Source organism: Motacilla alba, chromosome 12 (genome assembly GCF_015832195.1).
Source record: "Motacilla alba alba isolate MOTALB_02 chromosome 12, Motacilla_alba_V1.0_pri, whole genome shotgun sequence".
In the NCBI taxonomy this organism is placed as follows: Eukaryota; Metazoa; Chordata; class Aves; order Passeriformes; family Motacillidae; genus Motacilla; species Motacilla alba.
In genome coordinates this window covers 17,179,324-17,198,160 of record NC_052027.1, presented here as the reverse complement: position 1 = coordinate 17,198,160, position 18,837 = coordinate 17,179,324, and the positions used below count along the sequence as shown (strand labels likewise).

The 18,837-nt window shown below is 66.3% G+C and overlaps 3 protein-coding genes across 3 annotated transcripts; 1 reads left to right on the top strand and 2 right to left on the bottom strand.

Moving 5' to 3' along the window:
- Positions 1–595: 595 nt before the first annotated feature.
- Positions 596–6,158, bottom strand: CDHR4 (cadherin related family member 4). The gene is made up of 19 exons (XM_038149294.1): positions 5,987–6,158; positions 5,663–5,859; positions 5,424–5,586; positions 5,259–5,344; positions 5,047–5,142; positions 4,534–4,637; positions 4,325–4,461; positions 4,079–4,244; positions 3,839–3,989; positions 3,576–3,678; positions 3,167–3,382; positions 2,954–3,093; positions 2,726–2,873; positions 2,450–2,652; positions 2,231–2,370; positions 2,117–2,152; positions 1,087–1,153; positions 969–999; positions 596–844 (listed from the first exon to the last, which is right to left on the bottom strand). The coding sequence occupies exons 1-19, from the start codon at positions 6,156–6,158 to the stop codon at positions 789–791; spliced, it is 2,412 nt and encodes an 803-aa protein (XP_038005222.1). The 3' UTR covers positions 596–788.
- Positions 6,159–6,522: 364 nt separating this feature from the next.
- INKA1 (inka box actin regulator 1) lies at positions 6,523–9,633 on the top strand. Its single transcript, XM_038149472.1, is given in 3 exon segments — positions 6,523–6,630; positions 6,632–6,709; positions 8,645–9,633. Coding segments are annotated over 3 exon segments (1,056 nt in total). The 3' UTR covers positions 9,515–9,633.
- UBA7 (ubiquitin like modifier activating enzyme 7) lies at positions 9,603–18,466 on the bottom strand. The gene is made up of 24 exons (XM_038149467.1): positions 17,903–18,466; positions 17,623–17,788; positions 16,704–16,838; positions 16,530–16,636; positions 16,254–16,344; positions 16,001–16,142; positions 15,807–15,904; positions 15,553–15,699; positions 15,314–15,472; positions 15,050–15,157; positions 14,890–14,970; positions 14,645–14,800; positions 14,381–14,546; positions 14,107–14,303; positions 13,822–13,886; positions 13,490–13,664; positions 13,303–13,377; positions 12,759–12,948; positions 12,491–12,600; positions 12,318–12,404; positions 12,052–12,243; positions 10,300–10,401; positions 10,121–10,221; positions 9,603–9,832 (listed from the first exon to the last, which is right to left on the bottom strand). Exons 1-24 carry the CDS (start codon positions 18,322–18,324, stop codon positions 9,706–9,708), a joined length of 3,399 nt encoding a protein of 1,132 aa, XP_038005395.1. The 5' UTR covers positions 18,325–18,466; the 3' UTR covers positions 9,603–9,705.
- Positions 18,467–18,837: the final 371 nt, after the last annotated feature.

Below are 18,837 nucleotides of genomic sequence, written 5' to 3'. Positions count from 1 at the left end.
CTTATCCCGCCAGCGCTTCATTTCCCCAGGAGCTGCCAGGGAGGCGTCCCGTGGCGCGCTCCTTTGAAATTCAAATAACCGGTTTCCCACCTCCCGCTGACTGACGCCTTCAAAGCCCCCGCCGCTCCCAGCTCCTCCTGCGGCGTCCCTCTCACCTGCACCCACGCTAATTCACTTTTGCTCCCAATTATCAACCCATCCCCTCTGCCGACCAGCTGCTCATCCCACCCGTTTGCGCCTGCGAGCGCTGTAACAAAGCAGAGCTTGAGGGGGACACGGGACTCGAGGTAAAAGTGGCTCAAAGTTACCCCGTGGCTAAGTTTTCTTGCCCCAGATAATCTCCCTGCGGAGGACTGCCCCGGCTGTGTCACATCCAGAGGCTACAGAGATGCTTCTGTGACCGAAGCACTCTTGGCCGAAGCTCTCGTAACCTTTTTCGCAGTGCCCAAGCCAGCTGCCAATCCTTGTCCTGGGTCGTGGCACTCACATGGCTGACGAGACAGTGCTAATGACCACCCCAGCAGGACAGGCACCAGTAGCACGGCCCTGCAACGGGACTCCGGGAGGCAATCACAGCCGCGTGTGCAATCTCTGACACCATTTATTAGGTCTATGCTGGCTGAGGTGGCTCAGGGTGTGGCTGCGCCCCATGTGCAGCAGGTTTGACCACAAAGGATGGGTGTCCTCCTCGGGGGCCGTACCAGCTGTCTGCCAGTGCCCGGTGCTCTGCCCAGCCCTGCCCACGTGGGGCTGTGGGTCACAAGGAGCCCCTCATCAAGTCAAGCCCTTCAGATCCAGCGCCGAGCCCCGGTCATGCTGTTGAAGAGATAGTCCCTGCCGGTGCCTGCGATGGAGGCAGCACTCAGTCACTGCCCTGCGGGCCTGGTCCCCGTCTCTGCTGTCCCCAGATCCCTCTGCCCTGGGGGACACAACCTGAGGCTGTTGGGGCAGTGGGACAGGGCACTCACGTGGGTCCTGGGCATGGCCGTCGAACTGCTCCTGTGTGGAGACAGGAGAGGCTGCTGAGGGCCACAGGGCTCTTCTGCCTCCCTGGCAGGGCACCCACCCTCGCTGCCACACACTTACTGGGCTGCTGGCTTGTGAGTGTCCCTGTTCTTCCTTGCCCCTGCTGTGCTCCACCACATCCCAGGAGCTGCAGAAGGAAGAGAGGGAATGCTGTCAGTGATGGGCTGCCGGCCTCAACCCCAGGAGATGCTGCTGGGCATGATTTGCCGGCCAGGTTTTGCCCTGCCAGCTGCACCCTGTTAAGCCGATCATCCACCTACCTGATTGTCCCTTGGCACAGGAGGGGACTGTGACAGGGCTCTGCTCCCCCAAGCACCACCACCTTTCACCAGTGCCGGAGCACCAAGCAGGTCTGACCACCTCTGCTTGTTTCCCCAGGTGCTGGCACGCACCACTCTTGTGCTTGGAGGATGCTGTGCTGGGGAAGCTGCCAGGGCCACCCACAGGGGCTGACCCTGGGTCTTCTCCCTTGCATGGTCATGACAGTCCCAGTGTCACCAAGCACTGTGTCCCCGACCTTGCCAATGAACCTGGATCCGGCTGTGCATCACCTTGGGGCAGCTATGGCACTGGAGGTGACTGTTACCCTGCCACGGGTGGCATGTCCCCTCCTTGCTGTGCAGACACCTGGCACGGGCTGGTCTATTGTCTGCCCAAGCTCTGTCCTCTGTCACCTGTCACCATCTGTGATCCTCTGGGGGTTGTGCAGCCTGCTCAGCTCTTCCTTGGGAGCTTTCCCTGACAAATGGGGCTCACCCCAGCCAAACAGAGGCTCCCCTGGCGAGCTGCAGTGACCTCAGCCCTGGTGCCAGGACCCAGCCTTGCAGTAGCCATTGGCACCAGCACTGTGCCATCCTACCCTGTCCACTGCAGAGTTTGTGCTCCAGCCTGGCCACCGACATCACGGTCTACTGGCCAAATTGCTCTCTCTGCTTCCATAGCCCCCATCAGGGCTGCACCCTTGCCCTGGGCAGAGCAAGCCACGGCCAAATGCAGAGAATATTAAACCTACCCTGTGTGCTGTGTCTCCCTGGCTACCTGCAAGGACAATACAACTGCCAGTACGACCAGCCGGCCATATAGCACTCACCTCCTGGCCAGGAACAGCTTGCCAGGGGCTCGGTTGCTGTGGGAGGAGCAGAAGGCAGCCGTGAGCCCTTAGCCTTGCTCACTGAGCCGCGCCGCGAGGCGGGCTGGGGCTCACCTGCACAGCAGGCTCCGGGCCATGCAGCCCAGGGTGGCCAGCAGCAGGGCACCAGAGATGGTCAGCACGGCCACAAACCAGGCTGGCGGGTGCCACACTGCCTCTGTCTGCGTGACAACCAGCGGCTCCTTCTGCAGCGTCTGTGGAGGCAGTGGGGTGAGGGGCCATGGGAGCTCCAAGGGACCGAGGAGCACCTCCCGGTCAGCGGGCTCTGCTCACCGTGTGCTGGGTGCTGCTGCTGGGTGGCGCCGGGGTGCTCCGGGGGGTGACGTGCACCACCAGTGCCACCAGGCTGCTGCGGCGGCGGCCACCAGAGCCGCCCCACACCTCCACCAGGAGGACAAAGGGGTGGGGCTCGGCTCGGTCACCGGGGAGGTGGACAAGGGTGTTCCCTTCCAGCCGAAAGCGCCCATCTTCATTGCCTGGAAGAGAGGGGCTGCTCAGTGTCACACGACGGCGAGGGCTGGTTTGTGCCGTGGCTTGGCCGTTCCTCACCTCCAACAATGCTGTAAGTCAGCGGGGCGCTGTCGGGGCCGCCGTGGCACACCAGGCGGGTGACAGGCTGGCGGCTGCCCGGGAAGCCAGCCGTGATCCGCAGCTCCTGCACCTCGGGGATGCACACCGGCAGCTGGTCCGCCACAGCCTGCCAGGAGCAGGGGGAAGCCGTAGGGTACCCCCAGTCCTCGCCCCCAGCAGAGCCCACCCGGCGGGCTGCCCTCACACCTGCAGGCGCACAGACACATCGCACAGACGGCTCTGCCTCTTCCTCGGCTCCAGGTCATTGTGGGTGTCCGTCAGCCGCACCACCAGCCTGTAGCTCTTCTGCTGCTGCGAGTCCAGGGCTCCCACCGCGCGGATCTCGCCTGTGCGGAGGAGTGAGCTGCTGGGAAGCTGCCATGGGTGTGGCGGGGGCTGGGGAAGGGGCCGGGTGCTCACCGGTGCGCCTGTCGATGGAGAAGGGCTGTGCGGGGCCCGGCCCGCCCTCCAGGCTGTACTCCAGGCTGTCCGGGGGGTAGTCACGGTCAGTGCCAGCCACGCGGCCCACGACGCTGCCGAAAGCTGCTGTCTCTGGCACGGTGAAGGTGGCACCGCTGGGGCACGCCGGTCTGAATTCGTTGACAGGTGTCACCGTCACAAGCACAGGCACCCGGGCTGTGTGGCACACAGCTGCTCAGCCATGCTGGCACCGCCCCACAGCCTCTGCCGGGCTGGGTGACCCGGGGACAGAAGCACCACCCCTGGGGTATGCATCTCTGGGGCAGCAGGGAAGGAATGTTTCCTCCGTGATCTGCTGGTTTGGGGATTGGGAAAGGTCATTTCCCAACTAAGGGACATGGGCACTCACTGCTCTGTCGGGGCTGCCCTCCCACTGTCACCACAATGGTGGCCGTGAGCTGGAAGCCCAGAGCAGCCATGGCCTCCGAGTCATAGTCCAGGGTGGTATTGACCTGCCAAGCCAGGAGAGGAGAGTCAGGCAGAGCCGGGGATCAGGGAGCCCTGAGGAGCCCTGACTCAGAACGTGGCATGACAGCACATGTCACAGAGTCCCACTGTCCCACTGGGCTCCAGGGTCTGGGCTTGCTGTCCACCTGGGCACTGCCCACTCACCTTCAGCTGTGGCCCGTCCATGCAGAAGTGGGAGCGGGAGAAGGGAGGCCCCTCGAGAGCATAGTGCAGACACCCATCAGTGCTGGTGGAGTCGGTGCACCTCAGTGTCACCAACGTGCTGCCAGGGGATATGGTTTCAGACACCTGGGACCTGTGGCGGGGCAGCCAGCAGCTCAGTCTCTGTCCCATGTCCTGGGTGCAGCAGAGAGTCCATGCACCCCACTCCCCCCTGAACCATACACGAAGATGGCTGGGTCACATCTTGGTGCCTGGCGGTCTGTCCCCTGCACAGTGACATTGACCGTGGCGGTGGCGTGGTCGTCGGGGTGCAGCGCGTTGTAAGCCCGGATGAGGAGGTGGGCACGGATCACCTGCAGCCGCCGGGTGCTGCGGATCTCACCTGTCACTGCAGGAGGAGCCACGGCCTCGCACGAGGCACAGGGACAGGGACAGGGTGGCCTTGGGGATCCCTGCTGCCATGCTCACCCTCGTCAATGGTGAAGAGCGCGGGAGCCACAGGAGCAAGGATGGCATAGCGGACATTGTCCCCTCTGGCATGGACCTGTGTGACCACCTCACAGGGGCCAATGCCTTCTGTCACTGTCACGGCTCGGTGTAGCTCACTGCAGGCGAGGTAAGCCTTGTGGCATGGCCTGGTGCCACCAGCACCCCCCTCCTGGCCCAAGCCCACTCACGGGAAGGTGACACGGGGACGGCGTGATGGCAGCACCTCCACCCTTACAGCCCCGCTGCAGTTGTGCCCGTGACGATCCATCACCTCAATCTCCAACCGGAACGTCTGTGGGTCAGCACCGGGGCAGCTGTGGGACAGCCCTGGGTGGCACCAATGATGGGGATGGGGATGGAGATGGAGATGTGGACGGGAATAGCGATGGGATGGGAACAGAAATAGGAACAGAGACAAAGGAGGTGGGGCAAGAGATGAGAATGGGGCTTGGAGTAGGAACAGAGGTGGGAAATGGAGATGAGTATGAGCCTGAGACTAGAATGGGCAGGAATACAGACAGGGATGAGGATATGGACAGGAGATGCAGAAGGGCATGGGGACATGGCTGGAGCACTTGTGGGTCCAGGGGAAGACAGGGGCCTAAGGGGCAGAGCAGGATGTGGAGAGCTGTGGCCAGGGAGGGGCTAAGCCTCAGTGGACTGAGAGGGGCTGTGACCAGCCTGGGGCTGCTGGTGCCCACCTGGGTGTCCTTGCTGGGATCAAAACCATTGTCAGGTGCCAGCACCACGCCCCGGCGGGTGAGTGTGAGTGGCGTGTTGCGGTTTCGGAGCCTAAACTGCAGAAAGGACGGTGATGGGAACGCCTGTCCCATTTCTCCATACCCGGGGTTCTGCTGTCCCCAAGGCTGCTCTTTTCTATGGGCGTGTGGCTCCCCAGAGAGCTGCCACTCACCGTCAGCCCACCAAGTGGCTGTGGCAGCACTGCGTACAGGGGTGTCCGGGGTGCCACATCTGCCAGCACCTGCACCACATCACCCTCTGGAGCACAGCACAGCTGTGGGAGCTTGGTGCTGGCTGGCACCCACAGCCCCCACTGCCCTGTGCCCCCCGTTCCTACCTGCACTGGCAAAGGGGGTGTCACAGCGCAGCACGTGCCGTGCTGTCACCCGTACAAAGAGCCGCTCTTCCACCTCATCCTCACCAGGACAAGCAGCCCGCAGGATCAGCGTGTACTGGTTCACCCGGTGGGCATCGAGCTCTGCACCAGCACGCAGTGTCACCTGCCATGGGGACACAGTCAGTCACTCAGCAGGGTGTCTGCCAGCTCCTGCCCCACTCCCTGCTCCCCAGCCTCACCTCTGCCCGGAACGTGGTGGCATCCATGGGGTCAGAGCTGATGGCGATGGAGTTGAAGGGGTGGTCGGGCTCGATGCTATCCAGGGTGACATTGGGACTGCTGCTTGAGTTGCTGCAGGACACGGTCACCTCAGCAACGCGGGTGCCTGACACTGTGTCCTCACTCAGGGCCACCACACGAGGCAGGTCGGGCAGGACTGGTGGAAGACCCCAGGGACCACTGATGGCTCACCCAGCTGTGCTTATGGAGCTCTGCTCCTGCACCTAAGCACCAATGCAGGCACAGGTTTCCCTGGCAGACACAGCCGGGTCCAAAGCTCTTACCTGTTGCTCTGACGAAAGCCCCTGCAAAGAGGAGAATGTCACTGCAGCCTGCCAGGTGTGCCCTGGCAATGCCCTGGGGAGGCCCCAGAATTCCCTCTGTGAGATGCTCTGATGAAACCCCAGTGGTGTCTGGATATGCCACAGTGATGCCCAAAAGAAGCCCCAGTAACATCCTGGCAATGCTGAGGACAACCTGAGGACACCCGGGCAATGCCCTGAGCATGCTCGTGTGATGCTCCTCCCCACCTCAACCCAGCCAGGCAGCTGCCAGTCCCTCTGCCCGTCCTGGGGTCAGCCCCAGGAACGTGGGAGCAACTGAGGAGAGCCTCTTTCTTCCCTGTTGCCTTCCTCTCAGTCATCCACCCACGATCTGGCAAAGGGTGCCCCGAACACTGTGACCTTGAAGCACCTACCCGGGGCATAGAAGCTGAGGAGGAGGAAGGTGAGGTGTCCGTGCATGCCCATGGCTCGCTGGGTGTTTGGGACAAGCTGCAGCCGGTTGCCAGGGCCGCTGGGCACCACCCCGGCCCGGCGTCATGCCGTCCATCCCCACCCGTGGTGGCGGTCCCGGCCAGGGGAGGGACAGGGCACGGCTCCAGTGCCCCCGGCTCTGCCCGCCGCCGCTCCCAGCCCCTCGCCACTCGCAGCTCCGTGGGGTTTGGCTGCCACCCCACGCTGCTTCACCGCGCGGCACGCTCGGGAACCGGGAAAATTAGCTGGGAGGTAATTTTTGGCCGTGTTCTCGTTCATTTGCAAACCAGTGCCGCTTCGCCCGGGATCCCCATTAAGCGCTATTAGTTCCCAATTAACGGGCACCGCGGCCCGGGTCACTCTTCCCTTCCCTCCTCCAGCGCCCAGCCCGGCTCTGGCAGCCCGGTGGCGTGGGGTGCGGACGGGGGATGCCTCCGCCGGGGCTCTGTACCGGGGCTACCCTCCTTCCCGGCGGGGCATACCGAGCTGCGGGACCCCCGGTGCCCGAGGTGCCGCCGGCCGAGACACGGATCCCGCCTGGCCCGGCGGTGCCCGGGTGGTGCCCGGCGCGGGGCCCCGGGGCGGCGGGGAGGGGTCCGTGGGCGGGGCGGGGCCCCGGGGCGGCGGTGCCGGTGCGGGCCGGGCTCACGTTACGGCGGCCCCATTGGCCGGGGCGGGGCGGGGCGGGGCCGCCGGGCAGCGCCGGGAGGCGGCGGGCACGGCCGGGCGCTCCGTCCGCTGTCGCCGCTGCTGCTGCTCCGCCACCGGCACCGGCGGCTCTGGGAGCGGGGCCGGGAGCGGCGCCGGGGGAGCAGGACCGGGCATGCACAACGCCCGCCCAGAGGAGCTCGGCGCCGAGCGGGTGAGTGCCGCCGGGGGAACCGGGAGGGAACGGGACGGGACGGGACCACCGTGCCCGCGCCCCGCCGCCCCGGGACTGCGGGACTGCCGTGACGTCCGGGCGCTGCCGGTGACATCAAGGCCGTGACATTACACGCGAGGCCAAAGGCGGCGCGGGGGACGTGTGCGCCCGGTGGGACCCTGGTGGTGCGGGGGCACGGGCGGCCAGCGGCCACAGCGTCCAGCTGTCAAGGTGCCAGCGGCACCGTCCCCCCGGAGCTGCCACCCTGTCACCCACCTGGGCTGCCCCGAGGGACGGCGGTGACAGGGTGGCCCTTCGGCTCTCCTGGGCCTGCCACATGCTTACCCAGCACCTCACAACCGGCTGCCCCAGTGTTCCCGGCCAGCAGCAGGACTGGGCGGCTCGGAGTGGTGGCACATTGCCACTAGGGCTGGATGAGAGGGTCCCAGCCAGCGGGGAGGGGGACAGGGATTTGCACGGGGACGAAGAAAGAGGGACGAGGACAGTCCTGCCAGCAGCTGTGTCAGGGCCAGCCAGAGAGGACAGAATTATCGGTCCTGGAAGCAATCCCTCCTGCACACTCAGCTTCCCGCGACTCCAGCGCGGAAAGGAAAGCGGACGTAACACCCTGCTTTTGGGTTCAGACAATAGGAATTCAAGAGCGAGGAGCGGCCCGGCTGCGGGAGCCAGCAGTCCCTTCCAGCGCCCGCTCGGCCGTGCTCCGTTCAGCCCTGGCTGCCTTGGTCCCCTGTATTTCCCGGCGTTTGGGGGGGTCCCGGGCCTCGGGCGCAGGCCTGGCTGCACCCTGACGTCACCTGGGGTGTCCCCAGCCGGAGGGCACAGGGTGGGGGGTGGCCCTGCCAACGCGCGGGGGCAGAGCCCCACCCCGGCACCCGCGGGTGCCCTGGGGCTGCCGCTGGCCCCGTGCCACCGAGTGGGACTCTGCCGGAGGGGTGTCCCGGCTGCCTCCCTAGCGAGAAGGGGGCACTCGAGGGGCTGTCGGGGGGGCAGTGGAGCGCCCGCTCCTACGTGCCGTGGCCCTCTGTCATTTCCCGCAGGCACGGCCGGGGCTGGGTGCCTGCTTGCTCACCCGACAAGCCGCTGCACGCCGGCCGGCTCCGCGCAGGAGCCGCAGGAAAGCGGGGCCCGGGGCTGGAGGCAAGCCGGGACCTGCGGCCCGCTCTCCGCACCCTGCTGCGCGCCCATTGCGCCAGCGAAGCCCCCACGAGCCGGGGCGGGGGGGGCGCGGGGTGCCGAGGAGGGTGGGATGGGGATGTGCGGCGACACAGTGGCGACAGCCGCGCTGATGTGCCCTTTCCCTGCAGTGGTGCCGGCGGGACGCGGGCCCGACGCGGCGGGCGCACATGCACGGCACGCGGCAGGCGCCGCCCCACCCCGGAAGGGCGGCGGGGCCGGCCCCCCGAGCGCCGCGCCCCGGCTCGGCCGCCGACTCGGCCTGCAGCCTGGATCCCGGCGGCGAGGAGGAGGAGGGGGGGGGCCCGGCCGCTCGCTCCCCCCCGGCCAGCGAGCGCAGCCTGGAGTTCGACTCGGGGTACTCGGAGGCGTCGGGGGGCACGTGGAGGGAAGAGGAGGCGCCCGTGCGGCGCCGGCATCTGCTGCCCTGCCAACGGGCGCACCGGCTCTCCGCCGGCCCCGCCGCCCCGCCGCCCGCCCCCGCCCGCCGTGTCCGTCCCAAATCCACCTCGGACGCCTGCCTGGAGCAGTGGCGGGCCCTGGAGCCCGCCGACACGCAGGACTGGACCGTAGCACTGCTGTCGCAGAGCCGGAACCGGCAGCCTCTGGTGCTGGGCGACAACTGCTTCGCTGACCTGGTGGAGAACTGGATGGACCTGCCCGAGGTGGGCGCCGAACCGCGCCGCCGAGCCCCAGCCGAGCCCTCCCGCCGGCTGGCCAAGCCCCCCGCCTTCCTGCTCAGCCTCTCGGGCAACGTCCGCCGTAAGCTGGCCAACATGGCCCGGCCCCGGGGGGCCGACGGTGCCCGGCCCGGGGGCCGCGATGCCACCAAGCGATTCTCCTGCCCGCTGGGGCTGGGGGGACAGCCCAAGGGCGCCTGCTTCCACCAGTCCCACAGCAACATCGCCCAGCTGGCCACGGACTTCCACCGCTTCACCGCCTTGATGAACAGCCGCAGCCGCCAGCCCATCATCTGCAACGACGTTATCGGCTACATTTAGCCCTGCTGCTGCGGCCCGCACCCCCACCCTGTAAATAAACCCCCCGTTTTATACGGTCTGGGCGCCGCAGCGTTTATCAAAGGGAGTGCCTGTGGCCCGACTCCAGGCAGGGGCAAGCAGGGGGGTTTTGCAAGGAGGGTATTGCAGCCTGCAGCTTTTATTGCACGGGGCAGGAGATGCTGGCCCCTTGCTCAAGGTAGGGAGCACAGGAGAGGGGGACGGGTATCTTCAGCCTCAGCATCCTCTCCCTCGCAGATATACAGCAGCTCCAGGTCCTGCTGCTGTGGCATCCCAGCATCCTCCAAGCTCTTGGATAACCTGTAGCAGAAAAAGGGGGTTTTGGGGACACTGTCTTGTCCCCCAAGTCTGGCTGAGTGCTCCGGGGGTGCCTTGGGCCCCTCAGGGGTGTCCGGCCAGGCTGGTGGGATGCAGGGGCCGGCAGCAAGGGGCCGGGCAGGGGTCCCGCCACGGGAAGTGCTGCCGGCAGGATGTTTATCCAGCAGCCGGCTGGGAGCTGCACTGCAGCTGGAGTGGCTCAGGATTGAGGCAGTGGGGGCTGGAAGCCCCCACCCAGGGCAGGATTGGGCACTGGAGCCATGGACCTACCTCTGCGCCTGCTGCCAGGCCCGTGTCTCTGCATCTGCCTTGCTGTCATAGAGCACGATGTCACCACACAGGAGCATGGTCACGGTCCAGCCATGTGTGCTCTACAAAAGGTGGGTGTCGGGATCTGGCCCTGCATCCCCCAGGGTGACCTGACGGACTGCTGACAGTGCTGCGCTCACCTGCAGCCAGTCCAGCACCTCCTGCACCTTCATCGCCTGCCCATCTGCGCCGACTGCCCGCATCTCCAGCCGGTCCCAGCAGCTCCACTCCCGCCCGCCGTACTGCCAGGGGGTAGCAGCCAGCACTGGCACCCCATATCCTGGCTGGCCAGCCCCATGGGGCAGGGACTGGTGCAGCACAAGGGCTGGGGGACATCAGGGCAGGCAAACGGGCAGGGTGATGGGAGCACCATGGTGGTGCAGGGGCAGTGGGGGACACAACTATCCCCCCAGCACTGCTGGGGTCCACTTCAAGGGTCAGTGTCAGTGTGGGGCCGGCACTGCCCCTAGCCTCGGGCCAGGACAGGCGCACAAAAGGCCATTGAAGCGTTGCCCAGCCCCACACAATCACCTCTTCTTATGCCTGTGGCCCCACGACCCCTGCTCCAGCCCAAGGAGGCCAGTGTGGTGCCAAGCCCGGGGCCAAGCGCCGGACGCGGCCCCGCGCCGTCTGGCAGGGCTACTCGGCCATCTGCCCTCACTGCAGGCAGCGCCAGCACTGCCCGCCTGGCCCCAGCCCCGCTCCGGAGGGGTGTTCACACCTGGTCACTCTCCCTCCTGCTTTCTGCTGCTTCTCACCTCCCCTTCTGCTGCCTGCACTTATCCCACTGGTGGAGAGAAGGGCTTAACCCCATCCTCACCGGGGAAGCAACTGCTCGGCACAAAGGGAAAGCCATGGCCTGGCTCTCCACCACCAAAGTGCATCGCTCTGACCCTGGGAAACATATTCCCCTGGACAAGGCTGGCCCCCAGCGTGGGCTCCCCAGGTCCCCATGGGACATGGGTCACACCAAGCAGGCCTTGGGGACATGTGTTCCCACCATAGCCAAGCAGCTAGGTGTGAAATGTCACGCCGGGTGTCCTCGTCCTGGCACACGGAGGTGTTGAGTGCTGCTGCAGGGACCTGAGGGCACGGCCAGACCCAGCAGCATCCTCCATCCAGGGATGATGCCAACCCAGGGACACTGCAGCCAGGACGGCACAGGGCTGGGCATGGGGTTTGAGGGGGCCGTGGGGCAGCCATCAGCCCGAAGTGGTGCTGGAGCCGGCGCAAGGCAGCGGAGTCGCCTCCCTCCCCCTTTTCCTGCCCCCGGCCCTGGGCCCCCCGGGCCAATCTGGTTCCAATCGGCGCTTCCTGCCGTGCCGGAAAGGCTGCCTCGCACGCCATAAACCCCCAGACAAAGGGGCCTCTATAGCCCAGACGGTCCCAATCTGGGCCTGCCCCCACCCCCGCTCTCCCTCCCTGGCTCCCCACCGCCGGGACCCCCGGCCCCGCTCCCCCGGGCGGCCCTTCCCGGCCCGGTGCCAGCTGCTCTCCGCCTGCCGCAGCTGGTTTCCATAAGCCAGATGAGCGCGGCTGCAGCGGCCTCCCGGCCCTGGCTGTGGGGCTCAGCGTGGGGCCTGCCATGGGGCAGCGGGGCTCCCTCGGCCCCACGGGCACCCCAGAGCATCACAGCTGGGCCTGAAGCTGCGCGAATGGGACGGTGGCAATGTCTCAGTGCTGGGGGGCAGCCAGGGGAAGGAGCTGGTTCCTCACTGCCTGGCAGCATTCCCAGCCCACTGCAGCACCCAGATCCGTTCCTGGAGTGCTATGGCCAGGGCTGCCCTTGCTGCATGGCCACCTCCTTTCCCCTGGGTCCCCCTGACATTGTCCCGCAGCAGATGCCACTGGCCCCTGGGTGTCCCCCACTTTTCCAGGGAAGAGGGTCCTACCCGGTAGGTGGGGGCTGGCGGGGGCTGCACACGGAGCATCAGGCAGGCAGACAGGCTGATGTTGCTGTTGCGGTAGCAGCTGAGGTCCTGGCACCCCCACACCAGCTTGTAGACCTCCAGGCACGCCAGCCCGGCCACGGCTGCCGTGGTGGTGATGATGGCGGGCACGATCCGCCCAGCAATGCGCTTGCTCTGAGGACAGGAGGGTGTCATCAGCTGCCCCACACAGGACAGAGACTCCTGACCCCACAGGCTGCCCCTCTCACCGTCAGCCAGTTGGCAGGGGAGATGCCATAGTTCTCTGCACGCAGGTTGGACGCTGCTGTGATGAAGTCTATGTGGACATCGTTGTCCTGTGGGGAAGAGTGGGGGGACATCTGCATCCAGTGGGGACATCAACCCCCCCAGGCTGAGCAGGGCCCCTGCCTGGCTCTGCTACCTTCTCAAAGTGGATGGGCTTCATCAAGGGTGCTTGTGTGTCCTCATCTCCCACCAGCTCCTGTCTCCACTGCACCAGGTCCTGGGTAAGCTCTGTCAGCTGCCTGTGATCTGGGGGTACAGGGACGCCTGGCATGATACTCCTGCACTGTGGCACTGCTGGGGTGCCCCCACCTTGGTCTGGGTCATCTTGGTTGCTGAAGCAGGGACAAGAAGCCACAGCTGCACCACCACCAGGCTGGACCCAGGAACACACCTGGGAACCTCACCTGTGGGAACTTGTGCCTCCTCTGTGGGTTCCTCTGTGAGGGGGATCTGGAGGCCTTCCTGGGGTGCAAAAGGTGGCAGGACCACATCACAGAGGATGGCCTGGATGGCCGCCCGGTCCCTGCATGGTGGCACCCTGTGTACTTGGGCAAAGAGGTGGGCAGCAGCCAGGATATAATCCAGGTGGGTGTCCTGCAAAGTAGAACAGGGGTGGCCATGGGGTGCCTTGCTGGGGTGGTCCCACATAGCCAAGGGCTGACAGCAGTGCCCCGAGCTGGTAGAACTGCCTGGCTTTGCCCCAGACTGGAGGTGGAGGAGCCTCTCCTCCTCCTCCTCTGGCCACAGAGCACGTGCAAGCTGTGCCCTGCAGTGCCCTAACTGCCTGGCAGACAGGGACAGACCAGGACCTGGCAGCCCTGCACAGGCTGTGGCAGATGTAGCACAACTACAGTTCAGTATTCCCAGAATGCCCAGCACAGGCTTGGCTCTCCCGCTGCCCATACCATTCCCAGCTGAGACTCCACAGCCCTCCCTCCCTGCACTCACATTGTCAGGGTTGAAAGTCAGTGGATGGGGACAGCTCCTGTCCCCTGCCCAGAAGGGGACCCCCGGGCTGGTTTCCTGGCACAGGGAGAGAAGAGTCAGGCCCAGGAGTGTGTGCCCCGGCTGCAGTGAGGTGGCTGGTGGAGGGACGGGCGTGCAGGGCGTGCCAGCCCTATGGTGCTGGGCTCACATGCTCTGGGGGGTAGATGTGCAGCAGCTGGGCGATGGCATCATGGTAGCAGCGCTGCCAGCGCCGGCGTGCCCAGCGCACACAGTCCTGCCAGTCCCGCGGCCGCTCCCGCAGGCTCTCCCGCACCTGCTCCAGGGCCTTCCCGGGCGGCTGCTGCTCCAGGAAGGCCGGGTCCCTGCAAAATCAGGCAACTGCTGATGCTGGCCCAAGAGCAATCCTGTGAGACATCTGGGTGATATGTGGCAGTCTGGCACCCTCTCCCCATTCCCAGCAGTGCCCTGGCAGAGCTGGAAGCTCCTCTCCCAGTGTCACTACCCCCAAAGCCCACTCACTCCATGAACTGGTTGACTTGTTCTGCAGGTAGCTGGAAAAGCCCCTCAAACTCATCACGGGCCCACTGTGGAGGAGAAATGGGTGTTGAGCACTGGAACCTCCCCCTTATGCCCTCAAGCCCAGGGGAGGGGGAGGCTCTGGCAGGGCCAGCAGCAGTACTCAGGCTGCCAGCAGGAAGCAGCTGGGGTCATATCCTGCCCATGGCTCACGACTGGAGGGGACAAGGGGAAGGAAGACAAAGGTCCCAGTGCCTCCTCGCTGGGTGCTGTGGCAGCTCAGCCTACCTGCAGTGTGTGCTGGATGGTGCGGGGGAAGTGCCTCAGGGTACAGATGGGGAAGCTGCCATCCCTGGGGGTGCTGGCTGGTCCCAGAGGCTCGGTCAGGGACGGTACCATGGCCAGCACGTTGCCCCGTGTCCCCTCCGTGCCCGAGTCCAGCAGAGGTGTGCGACAGCGGAGACAGCGTCTCTCCAAATAGGTGCCTGCAGGGAGCCAGGAGTGCTGGGGACCCAGGGAGCATGTCCAGGGGCTTGGCCCCCTTGCCCTTCCTGGCACTCACGGGCCTCTATCGTGTCCAGGGCGCTGGCAACGCCATCCAGGTGCCGGAAGAAGTTGTCCTTGTAGAGCATCTCGGTAGCAGGCCCCACCTGGTTCTGGTGAGCTGTCACTCTGACATCAGGGTTCATACGCTGCACGGCTGCTGCGGCCACCACCGACTTTGGCTCCTGCCAGGGCAGAGAAGGGATGGGCAGCCCTAGAAAGCCCCTGGGACAGCCAGGATGCCCTTTGGGGGGAGCTCAGCCCCTGCCTCATGCTGCCTCACTGATATATCTGCTGAGCGATAGAGAAGCTGACGATGGAGGTTGGAGAGGGCAACAGTGTCCATGTCAGTGACGATGAGCTCCCCATCCGGCCCCGCCGCCAGTCCCATCATGGCAAAGTTTTTCAGCAGCTCGCAGCCAATGGCACCAGCTCCCACCTGTCAGGGCAGAGATGCTGCAGCTCCGTGCGCAGTGTGCCAGTTGGACGCTCTGCAGCCTCCCAGTGCCATGGCCCCTCCCCACTCACCACCAGGTACTTCTGGTGACGCAGCTCCTCCTGGAAACCGGCCCCGAAGACGGCAATCTGGCCATCGTAGCGAGAGCCTCTCTGTCGGGACAATGAGCTGTGTGAGCACAGGAGCCACGGCACCCCAGGCAGCCAGGAGGGGCTGGACACAGGGTCTCACCGGGGCACAGTCCGTCTCTGTCAGCTGCGCGGCCCCCGCCAGCGCCAGGCACTCCAGGGCATCGAAGTACAGCCACTGGTCCAGGGGCAGGAACTTCCCAGTGATGGCCTGGGGCGAACAGCCCGTGGGCAGGGAGCCCGCTCCCCCTCTCCCCGCCCCAGCCCTGCTGCCGCACCGGGCGTCCCCAGGCGGGCAGCAAGTGCCCTCTCGTGGCCACCAAACGCCACCGGACAGCCACGGCCGGCGGGACCCCGCCCCGCTCACCTTCAGCACCTCCTGGGCCGCCAGCGCCCCGAGCACGGCGGCCACGGGGCACAGGTCCCCCGCGCTCACGCTGGCGAAGGCGCGCACGATGTCCTCATCCAGGGGACCCGGCTGCGCTGCCAGGCTCCGCGCCAGCTCCAGCACCCGCTCGGCATCGGCCTGCGGGCACAGGGGAGAGGGCAGTGCCCGGCAGGGCGGTGCGGTTCGGCAGGGCCGGCAGGAGCAGGACAGGGACTTACGGGTGCCCTGGGCCGCGGCAGGCGGCCCCGCTCCCTGCGGAAAGCGTGGAGGGCTCGGAAGGCGGCGTGCAGGCTGCGGCTGCGTGGCAGATCCTCGGGACTTGCCACCTGGATTTTGGGCTCCTCCAGTGCCCGGCACAGGGGCTTCTGCCAGCACAGCACCAGGGATTTGGGTGAATGCTTTCCTGGGGCCCGGCGTGGCACAGCAGTACCCCAGCCCGGGTGGCAGCACCGTGGGGCCGAGAAGGACTTACGTGGGAACACTCCTGGGGCTGCTGCACCTGTGAAACCAGACCCCCACAGCGGTAGGGCGAGAAGGAGCTGGTGTCACTGATCTCCAGCCTGAAGGCATCTGGGGACAAGAGCAGCACGGATGTCACATCACTGTCACTGCCAAGGACCCGATGAGTTCTTCAGCCCTGAGCCAGGATCCCCCTGGAGGTCTCACCGAGCACACGCACAGGGACGGGCTCCTGGCCGTTCAGCTCCGTCATCCCCTGCACACCAGAAAACGTCACCAGGTCACCGTCGTGGAAGAGGTGGCCATGGCTGTTCTCTGTCCCCATGCATGTCACCACTCCTGGGTTGCCCTGAGGAGGAAAAGGCTACATGAGAGTGGAGCACTGGACTAGGGTGGTATACAGCCAGTGAAGGAGGCAGCAACATTTTGGGAGACCTGCAGGAGCTGCCCTCCCTCCTACCTGGGAGATGTGCTCCACAGCAGCAGACACTGGATCCCCTTCTGCTGGGTCATCAACGACAAAGTGCTCCCCAAAGTCACAGAACAGCTGTCTGGAGAGGACAGATGGGGTTTGGCCAGAGGAAGTGCCCCATCAAGCTGCCCCACTACTGCCATGTCCTGCCCGGCCGAGCAGCCCTGCCAGGGGGCTACTGGGGACATGGGCTGCAGCGCAGGGCTGGGGGCTCTGGGGACAAGGTGACCCACAGCCAGTGCAGGACCCCATGAGACCCCTTACCCTGCCAGCCCCTTGGTGTCAGCCACGATGAAGCAGATGCCCTGGGCATGGCAGAAGTCCCCGACGCGGAGCTGCTCCTCCAGCGGGGACTCAGTCAGCACCACCACCTGTGCCAGGTCTGTCAGCGAGCGCTGCCATCCCAGGGGTCCCCCCCGAGCCGGGATGCAGGCTCACCTGGAAGGAGGCAAGGAAGGCCTCCGACAGCTCCCCGACGTGAGCCTCGACCACCACACGGGGGTTCAGCTCAGCCAGGGCTCGCTGGGATGCCTTGGCACGGTTCTGGCCTAGATCACTCTCTTCCAGGAGGAACTGCAGAGCAGACACATTGTGGGGCACCCTACGGGTCTAGGGTGTAGCTCACCACTGTGGGGTGCTCCACAGGCCCTGTCTGCTCTGGGAGGGGGCCTCTGCTAAGGACCTTACCTGTGACAATGAAGGGCACCCCGTGCCTTACCAGCCTCCCCAGCTTGTGCCGGTTATTGGAAGCCCCTCACCCCAAACCCATACCTGCAAACAGGGATTCTCCCAACTGCACCTGCACCTATTACTGTGACATCCAGGCACATCCGTACCCGTTACTGGGACTGGGTGACCTGAGTCTGCACCTGTACCAAGATCCTTGTATGTACCTGTATATGTTATGGGGCCTTCCCAGCCATACCTGTACCTGTTACAGGGATTGCTGTGGGTACCCACTATGGGGATTCCCATCCATACTTGTACCTGGTACTGGGACCCCACGTGAGTCTGTACCTATTACTGGGACCCTTATCAATACCTATACACATGATGGCACCCCTTATCAATACCTATACACATGATGGCACCCCTTATCAATACCTATACACATGATGGCGCCCCTTATCTGTACTCTGGGACCTGTGCCGATACCCATACTCGTTACTGAGGCCCCTGACTGTACCTCTACCTGTTACTGGGGCCCCTGACTGTACCTATTATCGGGATCCCCACCCATATCTGCACCGACGACCGGCATTCTCACTAGTTCCTGTTATGAGATCCTCACCTGTACCTGTTACAGTGAACCTCACCCGTACCTGTCCCCAGGAGCCCCGCCCGGCCCCGCCGGTACCTGGTGGGTGCGGTCGGCGGTGCAGACGGCACCGCAGTCGTGCAGGACGACGCGCCCGGTCCCCGCCAGCACCAGCGCCGTCGCCACCTGCGCTCCGGTCCCGCGCAGCCCCGACACCAGCACCGCCGACCCGGGCAGCCGCCGCGCGCCGCCGCCCAGCACATACCTGCGGGTACCGGCGGGGGTCGTCAGCGAGGGCGGGCACCGCTGCACCGCGCCCTGCCGCGCCCTGCCGCGATGCTGTGTCGCTCCGGTCGCCGGTGCCGGTCCCCGCACTCACAGCTGCCGCGAGTACCGCGGCTCCTCTTCGCTTCCCGCCATGACGGCCCCACCCACCGACCGGCCCCGCCCCGGGGAGGAGCCAAGCCCGCAAGGCCCCGCCCCGACGGCGCAGGGTGGCGGAGGGGACGGCGCAGGCCACGCCCCCAAACCGCGTTCCGAGGCCCCGCCCCCGAGACCGCGCCCCACAGCACGAGGAGGCCACGCCCCCGGGGTCCGCGCTGCGGCGGCACCGAGGGCGGGCAGAGGCTCCGCCCCCTCCGGCAGCCTCGCCCCGGTTCCCGCGGCCATGGCGGCGGTGGCGGCGGGCTGGCAGCCGCCGTGGCGGGCGCTGGCCGCGCTAGGCCGGGAGCTGGCGGCCGAGTGGGCGGCGCAGGACGTGCGGGCCGCGCTGTGCCAGCTGCTGCTGCTCTGGCTGGGCATCAGCCTGCTGGGCGTCCGCCTGGCCTGGCGCGCCTACGGCGGGGCGGTGGCCGCGCTCTGCTACCGCACCGGCCCCGCCGGCCGCCGCTCCCCCGGCAGCGCTTCCGGGACCTCGCCCTCCCGGCCCCGCGCGCACTCCCTGTCCCCCGCCGGCCCGGCGGGACGCAACGGCGCCGCCGAGCGGCACTGCCCGCCCCGGTGAGTCCCGACCGCTACCGGGCCCAAAACCGCTGATTCCCCCGCGGGCCTGCCCGGCTTCCCTCCGCCGCGTCCGGCCAGCGCTCCCGCAGCGCAGCCCGGTGAGCCACCCCTGCCCAGTGCCGCCCAGTGAGCGTCCCCCCAGCTGCACCCCGCACCAGTACAGCCCAGTGGCCGCTCGCCTGCCCGGTATGGTCGGGATGCGGGCCGCTGCGACACCGGCCCCGGTTAGCCCCCCCACTGTGGCTTCTGACAAGTGTCCCCCAGGCTGTGCCCCCCGACCTTTGAGCCCCCCACCCCGCCCAGCTGCACCCC